The 13,928-nt window shown below is 43.3% G+C and overlaps 1 protein-coding gene across 2 annotated transcripts in view; it reads left to right on the top strand.

Moving 5' to 3' along the window:
• The window catches only part of THSD4 (thrombospondin type 1 domain containing 4), a 702,948-nt gene that overhangs the window by 116,594 nt on the left and 572,426 nt on the right, over positions 1-13,928 (top strand). For both annotated transcript variants that reach the window (XM_033189536.1, XM_033189537.1), the window contains one exon: positions 6,145-6,592. In XM_033189536.1, coding sequence (XP_033045427.1) covers positions 6,145-6,592 — 448 coding nt within the window. The remainder of the gene's footprint in view (positions 1-6,144; positions 6,593-13,928) is intronic.

Raw genomic sequence — 13,928 nt, 5'->3', positions numbered from 1 at the left:
CTTTCACACAATAAATGAGAGTTTTATTTCTACATAGAAGGAGGTGGCTTTGTCTTCAGGGCCGTAATAATTTAACAGTCTTTTAATAAGATGTAATATTTCATATAACAGAAACTAAACAGGCACAATAATGCTGAGGGGAGATTTTTCTCGCTTTGGCAGTGGTGGTTTGAGCCATTCGTTTGTTATGTCAGCTTTTCTAGGGTCCATTAACTGAGCACCTGTTACGTGCTAGTTATTGTAGTAGGCTATAGGGATATAAGAAATAAGACATAGTCCCTGCCCTGAAGGAGCCTGCAGTCTGGTAAACTGAGGCAGATATGCAAACAATAAGCACAATAAAAGATTGTGCTGTGACAGTTACATGAAGCCCAGTGGAAGGACAAAAGAGAAGGGCATCGATTCTTTGAAGGAGAGGGTTAGAGGGCGGTTTGGACCAGGAAAAACTTCACTGACACCAAAATGCGTCAGCTGAGTCCTGAAGGGTGACTAGGTCATTATTTTGGGAAATGGTGCTGGAGAAAGCAGTTGAGGAGGAAACAGCATAGGTCAAAGCATGGAGAATAAAGTCCATTGGCCTACTGAGGAGCTGCAAGGAGTGTGGTGTGGGTGGTCCGTGCGGGGCCAGGGCTGACAAGAGATACCGCAGGAGCCAGGCTGTATAGGTTGAGTGGCTAAGCCAAGGAGTTTGGATGGAATGCAGAGATAAGGGGTGAGTGGAAGAGCCAGCCGTCTTCAGGGGATGGTGGTACTTGGGAGTAAGACAGAGCAGCGGTTCTCGCTGTGGCCCACAGACCAAGAGCATCGGCATCACCTGAGAACTTGTTCGAAATGCAGATTCTCAGTCCCTGCCCTAGACCTCTTGAATCGGAGTTTTTGCAGGTGGGGCTTAACAGTCTATTGTAACAAGTCTTCTAGCTGAGTCTGATGCTTGTTCAAGTTTAAGGACTACTAAGATAGAGAATATGGGAAGAGCTAGGGGGGCATCAGTTTTATGGAGGAAAGATGGTCAATTCAGACTTGAGTGTGTTGACTTTGAAGTGACGCATGGAACTAGCAAAGTGGAGTCCCAGGACCTACTGCATCGGCTTCACCTGGGAGCTTGTTACAAATGAACCAGAGGCCTACCCCAGACCCACTGAAGCAGAAGCTGGATTTTAATGAGACCCCCGGGTAACTTATGTGCGCTCTCCAGGCTCTAGTCTGGAGGTTAGCTAGGCACATGGGGTTGATGCTCAGGAGAGGGATCTCGGCAGGAAACAAAAAGGTGGGAGTTGTCAGTTCCAGGTGATGATTGCAGATGACACATCTCCAGGGTGAGTGTGTAGGAAGGGAGACTGGATGGAGTGACTTTGCTTGAGTCATCACACTGACTGCTTAGCATTGACTTTGTGGAGCTGTGGAAGATCACGCATTAGCCCTGGATGGCAGCCAGCCTGTTGTAAGGAAAGCATGCTGTTTGCAGCCATTATCTCAACAACTATTAAAGCAACAGCAATTTTCCCAGACACCCATTGGATGAACTGGGCCTGGAACCTGGTCTTAGAACCCTTACTGTGCACTCTCATGTTCTTCTCATAGAACCCTACTTTATGGTGGGGTGGGGGCGGGGGGTAAGTTCCATTTACTTATGTTGTCAGGGCTGGAACAACAGGAACAAGTAGAAAAAAAAATTACACACGATGCTCAATAGGCGCTCATAGAAGTTGCTCAATGAAGGTTTGTTAAATATTGTTGAAACAAATGATTAAAAATTGCTTTCAGATTAAAAAAACGCATTTCTGTCAGTAACTTCGATTTGACTTTACAACATCCTTGTAAGTAAACACGCTTTCATTAAAAAAGCTTTATGGAGATATAACTTACATACCATAAAATTAATCATTTAAAAATACTATATAACTCAATAGTTTTGGTGTATTTACAAGATTGCGTGACTGTCATGACTGTCTAATTGCAGAACAGTTCCATCATCCTAAAAAGACACTCCATCCCTTTGGCAGTCGCTCTCTTTTCCCCTCTCTCCCCAACCCCTGGAAACCACTCTCTGTCTCTATGGATTTGCCTGTTCTGGACATTCTATAGAAATGGAATCATATGTGTCTGGCTTCTTTCACTTAGAATGTTTTGCAGGTTTATCTATGTTACGGTATATATCAGCACTTCACCTCTCTTATGGCTGAATAATAATCCACTCTATAGATATACCAATGTTTTATTTATCTATACATCAGTTGATAGGCATTTGGGTTGTTTCTGCAGTTTGGCTGTTATGAATAAGGTAACTATGAACATTCATGTATAAGTTTATATATAAATGTATGTTTTCATTTCTCTTGGGCATAGGACTGGAATTGCTAGGTCCTGTGGTAGCACTACATTTAGTATTTTGAGGAGCTTGCAGGTAGTTTTCCAAAGTGACTATGCCATTTTACCTTCCCACTAGGAATATATGAGGTTACCAATTTATCTTTCCCAACACACTGTTATCTGTCTTTTTTGAGTATAGCCATCCTAGTGAATGTGAAATGGTCATACTCTCATTTTACAGGTGAGAAAACTGAAGGTGCATTATTTGCCAAAGTTGGTAGAGCTATTAAATAGCCAAACTAGAGGTTTTCTTACATAAAGGCAAATACTTGTATGATGCATACTCTGTGTGAAGCATTAGGTATTTTGCTCTAAAGTCATTTAATCTTTGCAACTATCTGTAACAAAGGTACTATTATTGTGTTTATTTGTAAATGAATACAAGGCCAGAACTGGGCTTGGAGTACAGCTAGAGAGGTTCTTAGGGGGCAACATTTAAGAAGACATTACTCTCAGGTTCCTACCAGCACTTCCACGACCCTGACTGTTATCTCTTTAAATATTGCATCCTAGGTGCTTCACTGGCCTCATCTTAATCCTGGTCCTGTTTGAAAAAACTGAGGCATACAAACATTGGGTAACTTACCCAAAGTTTCCAAACTAGCAAGTAGCAGAGCTGGGATTCAAACCCCAGAAAGCTGGCCTCAGGGTCCATGTGGTGAACCACTAACCTACGCTGACTCCCACATCTCTGGTCTGCAAACTGTGCCTTTTCCATTTCTTTCTCAAGACATAACTTTCAGAAATTAGCCAGTGCTTTGACAAGTGGAGCCAAAGTAAAATCCCAGAGATGGGTGCTGGGGAGACCAAGCAGAACTACTTAGCAGCTCCCCCAGGCACCTACCACATGATTCTCCTGGAGGAGTTTACTGGCCACACGGATCCCATCGCCACATCTGTACTTATTATCACAACTCTGCATAAATCTGCCCAGTTTCGTGGAGGCCCCCCTGCAAGCGGCCAGATGGACTCTGTCCTGTTGGAGAAGAGGCCATTCAGACCCATCAGGATTATTAGCTCCGACCAGCTGTAAGGAAAACAAACGTTCTCCTGGCCAAGCCAGAATGACTCCGCCACTTGTCCAAATGTTCTGAGTCAAATACTCAGAAATCAGATCTCTCATAAACACACCCGATTTGGTTGCTCATTCTCTTTGGTCTTTTAGAATTAACTGGGCATTTGCATTCTTTTCATCACCTTTCCAATGATGTTGCTGTGTCAGTGGGTTTTGAATGGTTCTCCAATTTAGGCAGAGCTTCCCACAAGGCAATATGAATACACAAATATACATTGGTGCTTGTATATGTTACTCCCCTCAGGGGTGATGGCAGCCTTTGGGAAGATGCTTACACAAGTCATCAGCCAACAGCAGGTTCTTCTGCTCCCCAAGAGGAAGCTCAAGTCAGTTTTGGTTCATCAGTGCTCACTGAGTGAGCTCCAGCAGGGCAGCCTGTCCCGGGCCAGCAGATCTTTTGTGTCTGCCTCCAACTCAGAGGTTTTTGGTTTGAATTTCATTGCCATTTTTCCTTCATTAAAAACGATCAATTGCAGTGTTGAATTTTTGCCCTTTTGTTTGGAATTTCTATTTTATTCTATGACTGATTATCAAAGCTGTGGGTCTGTGGACCAGCAGCATTGGCATCTCCCGGGAGCTTGTTGGAAATGCAGACTCTCAGGTCACACCCTAGATGTCCTAGATCCAGAATTTGCAGCTTAACAAGATCCCAGGTGATGCCTGTGAACACTCAAGTTTGAGAAGTGCTGTTCCACATGTCCATTTCTCTGTTACCTTCAGCTAGGGTCTCCATCCAGTACTTACTTTGAAGCTAGAATTTTTTGGTAGACTTTCAGATCTTAAAAAAACACACACATACGCAGAAATTCTTTCCTTTGCCTTTGCATGATGTAATTCATTTTACCTGGCCTGCCACAAGAAAGAAAAAGGCAAATTACATCCAAGTTTTATATATATATGTGTGTGTGTGTATATATATATATATACACACACACATATACATATATATGACTAACTTAATTGCATCTCTTAAAGCCCCCATCATTAACAGAGTCCCAAGTGTTGCCAAGATTAATTGAGAAAGACCTAAATGCAAAATAAACACTGTGGCGTGGTTTAATTCTGTATCAGCTAAGAATGAAGGTGCAATTAGTAATAAAGATGTTAATAATTAGTTGTGGTCTATTAAATTTTATGTTCAGTGATTATGTGGAGAGTGAAGAAAGAATTTTCTCATGAGGGCAGAAATCAATGTTTCACCTTGATTGCTATTTTAATGTGCTTATTTTAATGGGGCCATCCTGTAGAAACCCTTGGGCACATTTCCAATTTTACGTAAATGTAGAATTAATTATTATGGAAGCGTATAATTTTAGAGTTGGAGCGACCTTGGCGGTCATTTAATCCAGCTCAGTCATCTTAAAGTAAGAGTTAGTTCACTGACTTAAGTCCTTCCACAGAGATTTGGAACCTGCGCTCCTCAACTCTAATGCCAGTGAAGGTGAAATCTTTTCTGATCCCTCCAGACAGAAGTGCTTTTTCTTACCCCAGAATTTCCCAAAGCAACATTTATTGCATGGCCTCTAAGGCCCTTACCCCACCCTGCATTGTGATCTAGTTGCTTTCAGTTGTAAGGTTGGGGTCTTGAAAACTATGGATGATTAGTTTTTGAATAGTTGCACAATAAGTATACATGCAGTGGTGTTCTGGAGCTGGTTTTTACCTGCTCACCAGAGCTCAATGTGTCTTCACATTGGTAGCTTGATATCAGCCATGTTGGAAGTATTTACACCATAGGAGTGGGCAAATGCTACAAATCAGGGCTTCTACCCTGTCCTGCCCATTCCCCCCACCCCATCCCACCACAGGGCAGTGGGTCTTTACAAAAATCTAAAGATCTAAACCAGGCTTGTCCAACCCACGGCCCATGGGCCTCATGTGGTCCAGGATGGCTTTGAATGCAGCCCGACACAAATTCCTAAACTTTCTTGAAACATCATGAGATTTTTTTTGCAATACATGTTTTTAGCTCATCAGCTGTTGCTAGTGTATTTTTTGTGTGACCCAAGACAATTCTTCTTCTAAACCAATGTGAAGATGGCCATTTACCCATTGCTTAGCGTGGGCTGCTTCAAGAGTGATGGAGGAGCCGAGTGTTTAATGCCCTTGAGTATTTTCAGGATTAAAGTCAGTGCAAGTGAGGCCTTAGGACTGCACTAGAATTTGGTTGCTTATCTAAGTTCCATTACCTAGAAGAGCTCTTTGAGTATGAATGGTGAAGGAAACAGGGTCTGAAATACCACAGTTAGTTGAATGAGCAAAAAATACATTATTAGAAAAAAAAAGGTGAACAGGAAAGTTACTGTGACTGAAATTGCAATCATATATTTATACTTCTCCGAAAACCTTCAGTGGCTCCCGGTGACCTACAAAAATGCCCAGACTCTTTACATAAAAATTACACGCTGACCACACAGTTTACTGTTCTAATCTCATTTCCAACCACTTGCATCATCCACTGTTCATCCTCTGTTGATTCCCTCTTTCATTCTACTTTCCAGCCTTTATGGAGACTCTGTTCCAGCTTCCACAATGGTCCCTTCTAAAATGTGCTCCCCCTACTTCCCAGGTCTACCATAGACCCTTTCCCAAGCTTCTGAGTTAACACGAAATTCATCTCCACCATGGACCAGAGCTTCTGAGTTAACACGAAATTCATCCAACTCTGATCATCTCCTCTCTTGTCTATCTCTCTTTAGGAGCAGGACCCGCGGTCCCATCGGCCCTGGCAAGTATGGGTATGGTAAGGCCCCATATATCTTACCACTGCAGACAGACACTGCACACACGCCACAGAGGCTCCGGAGACAGAAGCCCTCATCCCGGCATTCCAGGTCCCAGGAGGCATCTTCTGCTAGGCATGGCTACAGCTCACCAGCCCACCAGGTCCCCCAACATGGGCCTTTGTACCAAAGTGACAGTGGCCCTCGCTCTGGACTGCAGGCTGCAGAGGCCTCCATCTACCAGCTGCCTTTGACTCACAATCAAGGCTTCCCTGCAGCTTCAAGTCTCTTTCACAGCCCGGAAACAAGCAACAACCACGGTGTGGGGATTCATGGGGCAACTCAGAGCTTCTCCCAGCCTGCCCGATCTACTGCAATCTCATGCATCGGGGCCTATCGGCAATACAAGCTGTGCAACACCAACGTGAGTACACACAACCCACACTGGGCCTGGAAACAGCTGCACCTCATTTTTCTGTCATTTGGCACTAAGCATGGTGAAGATAGCAAGCATATAGTGTCTGGGCCATGTTAACACACCTTTTAGTCTTCCTCCTTTCTCTTTTCTTTCCATGTATTCTCCCACATAGTTTTCCTTTTTTTAAAGTTATTGCTTTAGTAACTTATACACTGCTTCTTGAATTGCTTATTGACAGTCGCTTAATGGTGGTATTAATTATTAATAGCTATTGCTGCAAAACAAACAACCCCCAAATTCTCAGTGACTCATGTTAACAATATTTATTCTTTGCTCAAGTGCAATATATAAGTTTCCCAGAGGTTCTCTGCTATTCCAGGTGTAAACACTAGGTATTGTAGCATGAAGAAGTCTGAGAGTGAAATTGTAAAGAGTCTTCCCTTTGGGGAAAAGCTGGGACAGCTGGGGTGATGGATGGTGCACAGGGGCCTCTGGGCAGCAGTAAATTCCTAAGCGGTGTGAAAGTATGTTGTTATTTTAAGGACCTGTATAGCTATACTCATGCATATATATATATAGGTATACCCACTTTGGATATCAGTTCAATAAATATTTATTGATTTTATATTCATGCATTTAAATAATATCTACCATTATAAAAAAACTCATAAGCCAGGCCTTGTGCTCAGCACTTTTTTTTTTTTTTTTTTTCTTGAGATGGAGTCTTGCTTTGTCACCCAGGCTGGAGAGCAGTGGCGCAATCTCGTCTCACTGCAACCTCCACCTCCCGGGTTCAAGTGATTTTCCTGCCTCAGCCTCCCGAATAGCTGGGACTACAGGTGTGTACCACTACACCAAGCTAATTTTTCTATTATTTCAGTAGAGATGGGGTTTCACTATGTTGGCCAGGATGGTCTTGATCTCTTCACTTTGTGATCTGCCCACCTCTGCCTCCCAAAGTGCTGGGATTACAGGTGTGAGCCACCGCACCTGGCCTGTGCTCAGCACTTTTTCTACTTACTCCACTTAATCTCCTTCACCATGAGTTTGCTCTTCTCTTCATTTTATAGTTGCAAAGAGAGGTAAAATAACTTGCTAAAGATGCCACAGCTAGTGAGTAGTAGAACAAACTATCAATGTTAACTGTATTTGATGACCAAAGGAATTTTTAAAAATATCGGTTTAAAGACTGTGTATTAAAGAGAAGTGAACGAGAGGATGTTAAGAGGTTAAATTTCTGAGTCGCGATATTTTTCATTAATAATTTAATCTGCCTTAATACTCTGTTGCTGGGTAACAGGATAGCTGCTCTATATTAGCTTCAATTTCCTCATTAAAAATATATTTCCTGGCCGGGCGCGGTGGCTCAAGCCTGTAATCCCAGCACTTTGGGAGGCCGAAGCGGGCGGATCACAAGGTCAGGAGATCGAGACCATCCTGGCTAACCCAGTGAAACCCCGTCTCTACTAAAAAATACAAAAAAAAACTAGCCGGGCGAGGTGGCGGGCGCCTGTAGTCCCAGCTACTCAGGAGGCTGAGGCAGGAGAATGGCGTGAACCCGGGAGGTGGAGCTTGCAGTGAGCTGAGATCTGGCCAGTGCACTCCAGCTTGGGTGACAGAGCGAGACTCCGTCTCAAAAAAAAAAAAAAAAAAAAAATATATATATATATATATAGAGTCCATAGAAATGACTTAATTTGTGATCTTAATAATTTCATTGAATGCCTGGGTTGCTTTTTAGCTTATTCTTCCACTGTCGGACTTCAGGAATCATTAATTTTAAAAAGCAGTAATTTTTCTAAGGCCCTTGCTGATCAGTCAACCAGTAAGTCTTCATTGAGCATCATTGCTTGTCTTGTAACAGAGTAGGTGTCATGGAGAATAACAGAGAAAAGTCGTGGTATCTACCTCCTAGCATTGCTTTGAGGATCAAATGAGGTGATGGTAGGAAAGTACTTTGTAAATCAAAAAGTAAAGAACTGCTTGGTTTCGTGGTCAGACATGCCCTTGTTCCTCAATATCTATTGCTGTTCTTTTAAAACGAAATGAACTCATTTGTAATATAGAACACTTTCTCCCATTGACTAATATATCTTTTAGTTTTGAAGACCAAGCAAACCATAGGGAGAAAGTAAAAGAGGGGGCATTTGGCATCCATGTGGAGCTGATGCCCGCTTAGCATTTCTTGCATTTAACTTACTTTTGTAAAGCGTGCCCCTTTTGCCAGACCTGTGCTGCCAACAGCAGGGTTGTTCTCCCCGTGTAGAAGCTGTGCTTCCCTGGGTGCTGGGGTAATGGCACCACTGAGGAGACTGAATGGCAAGGAATCCTAGAAACTTCTTGTGAGGTCATGGTGTCTTCTGGCATTTTGGAAGAAGGCAAAATAAAGCCCCTAACCCAGGCCAAAGAAGTACATGTTGACATGGGATTGTATAGGTGTAGTTCCCTTCTCTTCCCTGTGACATGTGCATAGTGTCCTCCCCAGTGCACCCCACTGTCCCAAGTCCACATCCTGTTTACCCTTATTGAGAGATGTTATTCCTTAGAGGTTCCATTATTGTGTATATTTTTTTCATAAGCCCATGGCTTCTTGTGACTTGGACCACACCCCCATGATCTCTTTAAAATTCCCTCTGTCAGAGGTCCCCAAGACCATTCCTGGGTTTGATGATTTCCTAGGAGGACTCATGAGACTCAGCCTATAGTCACACTCACAGTTACGACTTATTACAGCCAAAGGATTGAATAAACAAAGCAAAATCACTAAAGGAAAGGCACATAGGCCAAAGAGCATAGGAAACCAGGCATAAGCTCTCCAGAATCAATGAAGCCACACAGGACTTGCTTAATTCCTCTGCAATGACTTGTTACAACATGTAAAAGTTGTCTACCAGAGAAGCCCCCACTGTGCCCAGGGTTTGTACTGAGGGCTGGTCACATAGGCACCCTTTGCCTGCCACATATCAAAATTCCAGACTCCCAGAAAGAAATCAGGTATTTAGCATAAGCTATATTTAGGCACGGTGAGCCACTCCTGTCATTTAGGGAGTGCTGAGAACTGCCCTGAGATTCAAATTCCCAGATGCCAGCCATGGACCAGCCTTGCAAACAGGCCTTTCTAAGGGGAGTAGTCTCAGTTCAGCTATATTGCTTTTTTTTTTTTTTTTTGAGACGGAGTCTGGCTCTGTCGCCCAGGCTGGAGTACAGTAGCCGGATTTCAGCTCACTGCAAGCTCCGCCTCCCGGGTTCACGCCATTCTCCTGCCTCAGCCTCCAGGGTAGCTGGGACTACAGGCGCCCGCCACCTCGCCCGGCTAGTTTTTTGTATTGTTTTAGTAGAGATGGCGTTTCACTGTGTTAGCCAGGATGGTCTCGATCTCCTGACCTCGTGATCCGCCCGTCTCGGCCTCCCAAAGTGCTGGGATTACAGGCTTGAGGCACCGCGCCCGGCCTATTGCTTTTTTTATATACTCCCCAGATGGACCCATATGCCCCAGCATCTCAGCATCAATGACCTCAGGTAGACATTTCTTTGTCCTCTCTGATGTCCAGCATCAAGAGAGGACATGAATGCCCCAATTATGTAAGTATTCCTGCTCAAAGAGGAAAAGGTATACAGATGCCAAGCTTTGACACAGAGGAGCTGAGTTTCCTTGGGCAAGTCACTTAACACCCTGAGGACCATCTGTAAAGTGGGCTAATAATCCTTCCCCTGTAGGGTTGATGTCAGGTTCAGACATGATGGCATATAGAAGAGCTGGCATGGCAGCCACACATGGAAGGCATGGTGCTGACACATTGTTAGGAAATAAACGGGACTGGCATACCCCCCTTTAGATGGGAATGAAGTAAGGTCTCCCCATATCTGAACATCTTCCAGGTTCTCAGTGGTAACTGAAGAAATGCGTGGATGAAATGATCAGACTTGCTCAGAGTTGTCCTCAGTCCCGTGTTAGCTGCAATTGAGGCTCCTTTACCTTTACACAGTGACAAAACGAGATTGCCAAGAGACCCAACAATTCAGCTGTGATTTAGTTTCAGTGTTATAAGCCTTGGGTCATGGTGACTTTAAAGTGATAAGACTGAAATTATAGATAACCAACTTCATGATAGTGAGTTATTTACATCTTCCGATGTGCACGTTTAATATTAAGACCTATCTTATGGTGTGATCTAGGAATTTTAAGCATTCCAACATGTCTCTGAGATTGTTCAATTCATGTAAGATTTCTGAATGTAGACTTTAAAGATAAGGAAATATTACTATTTTTTTTTGCCTACAATGTGTATTAGGAAGTTCAGGTGACACATCCTAGTACAGATGGAGAATCTATGGTCTTTTCCAGCACCAATCTCAAACATCAGCTAGTGCAACACTCTCCTTCAGCAGACTGTATGTGGTGGACTGTGGTGGACGCAATCTGGTCCAAAGTCTTTTTTTTTTTTTTTTTTTTTTTGAGATAGAGTCTCACTCTGTCGCCCAGGCTAGAGTACGGTGGTGCGATCTCAGCTCACTACAACCTCCGCTTCCCGGGTTCAAGCCATTCTTCTACCTCACCCTCCCAAGTAGCTGGAATTACAGGTGCACACCGCCATACCCAGCTAATTTTTGTATTTTTAGTAGAGACAGAGTTTCACCATCTTGGCCAGGCTGGTCTCCAGCTCCTGACCTCAGGTGATCTGCCTACCTCGGCCCCCCAAAGTGCTGTGATAACAGGCATGAACCACTGCACCCGGCGTTGTTTTTGTGTGTGTGTGTGTTTGTTTTGTTTTTTGTGTTTTGTGTTTTGAGACAGAGTCTCGCTCTGTTGCACAGGTTGGAGTGCAGTGGCACAAAGTCTTTTAAGTACTCCCAAGAGAAGGTTTTTGCTTGGAGTCCATAAGCATAACATTGACATTGATTGCGTGGGGTGAGATGTTAGGCTGTGGTTGGAGACAGTGAGATGGGAGCAGCCTCTTGCCTTATGCAACTCGAGTTCAGTAAGAGGGATAGACTCATAAAAAGGCATTAACAGTGTAGATCATATGTGCCATTGCACATGCCACATAGGTCCTTTCAAATCCCCACACAGTGGAAATTAACCTGGCTTGGGTGGAGTTCGAGTGCGGATTATCCAGGCGAGGGAGGATGCTTTAGGAAGAGCAAGTGACAGGGGTCCTGCAGGCCCTTTGCAGTCCTGTAAGTGCTGAGGAGCAAGGAGGAGGCACTCAAGGACCTCTTGGTGGAATCAGATGTGTTTCTAGTGAGTGAAGACTTCACCTGCAAGTTTGTCTTCAGCAGTGAAGCGGCAACACAGGGCGGGAGCCATGATTAATCCGCAGCCCTGCACTTTCTCAATGAGGGCTAAAAGTAATAGGAACTCAAGGAACAGAGTAAGCAGTTAAGTTCCTTCTTCATGGAAGCTCATTGAATTCCAAGACTTGATAGCTAGAGTTTTTATAGGGATTGCAACAGAGGAAGGAGAAATCAAACCTCAATTCCTCTGGTGCCTGAGGGGATGCAGTTGATTAAAAAAAAACAACCCTTTTCTGGCCAGGCTCAGTTGGGCTTAATTGGCTCGTGCCTGTAATCCCAGCACTGGGAGAGGCCGTGGTGGGAGGACTGCTTGAGGCCAGAGGCCAGGAGTCCAAGACCAGCCTGGGGAACATAGTGAGACCTTGTCACTGCAAAAAATTTGAAGAACAGCTGAGGTTGATGGTGTGGGCCTATGGTCCCAGTTACTTAGGAGGCTTGAGATGGGAGGATTGTTTGAGCCCAGGAGTTGGAGGATGCTTTGAACTATGATCACACCACTGTACTCCAGCCTGGGGGGCAGAGCAATACCTTGCCTCTAAAACAACAACAACAACAAAAAAACTTTCTGCCTTTGTCCTGGAGGCTTAGGTGTCTCTCTTCCCACTTTCTCTTAGGTACTCCGAATTGAACGCTTTCTCCTAGGCGCTCTGAATGCAACATTTTCTCCCTGGAGAGGAGACTGATTGATACTCTGACCTCTTCTGGAGGAGGGAGGCTGTAGTGCAAGGCAGGGACAAAATTATGAGTTTTTAAGGGGCTTTGCTGCCAAAGGAGGCGTGATCCTGAGTTTAGACAGAGTGCACTTAACATTATGAGGGAGAAACTCCTGGGGACAAAAGCAACTTATAGCAAACATGGATGTGATGAGTTCTGGTATCAATGACTCTCCAGTGAATTTCCCTGGGGTAGGACTGGCTTTTGACAATGGATTTATCCATGTGTAGTTGTTTCTGCCCCAAAGTAAGTGCAAATAAGGGGAAGGTGTTAGCCAAATCTTAAATCTAGCTGGGTGCACTCTCTGCAGGCAGATTCTAATTCTACTCCATCTCTAGTCTGATATTGAATGAAAGAGGAGCTAACAACTTTCGGACTGCAATTTTAAGCAAAAACTTAGTAAACGGGCCAAGTAAGAATCGAGTACAGTTCTGTAAGGTGTAAAGCTTGCCAGGAACCATGAGGCCAGTTACTGGATGGGCAGACTGGGGGTTTCAACACTAGTTTCTCTTTTCATGAGCTTATCACTAGCCTCCTCATCTAGGAAATATGTGTGAGAATCAGTGCTTTTTGCAGCATTTTTCTTTCTGTCTTCTCAGACCACTTGGAATTTCCATAGAAAATTCTCTTACTTTTTCATGTATATATATATATACACACACACACACACATATACATTTACATGAATCACACACATATATGTATATTTAAACATGTATATGTGTGTATACACACACCACACACATATGTGTATACATAAACCTGTGTATATTTATATACACACACACACAAATATATATACACAAGAATTGTTAACAGTTGTCATTTTTCATGATTATAAAAAGTTGTACAAACAAGAGTAAGAAATATCAGAACAGCAAAGACATGTATATCCTAGTCTGTCTCTCAAGATGTAATCACAGCCAGTGATTTTTAACTTGTTCTTATGTTCATTCTCTCTATAACTCGAAATGGCATATTAATACCCCTGCTTCTCGATATATCAACTTAAATTTTCTGCATCAACTCCTTATTCCAGAAGATGAATAAATGACCCCATTTCCTTCCACTCCTGCTGATCTACACTAGCCACATTTTTTATTTTAACTCATATTTTTGGCTATATGTAGTATATTAACAATTTTTATTTTCTTGATTTTTCAACATTAGGAAAAATCAGTTAACTCCTTCCTTTGCAAGATTAGAAATGTTGTGTCCAAACAATTCACTACATTCCTTTCCATGCATTATACATTTTTGTTTATGTATTTTTCTTGAGTTGGCCTATAAGTCCCTGAGGGAGGCTGTTATGGCAGATTCTTCTTTGTATCCT

The sequence above is a fragment of the Trachypithecus francoisi genome, unplaced genomic scaffold (assembly GCF_009764315.1).
Source record: "Trachypithecus francoisi isolate TF-2019V2 unplaced genomic scaffold, Tfra_2.0 Lachesis_group3, whole genome shotgun sequence".
Classification (NCBI taxonomy): domain Eukaryota; kingdom Metazoa; phylum Chordata; class Mammalia; order Primates; family Cercopithecidae; genus Trachypithecus; species Trachypithecus francoisi.
This window is presented reverse-complemented; position numbering and strand designations above follow the sequence as displayed.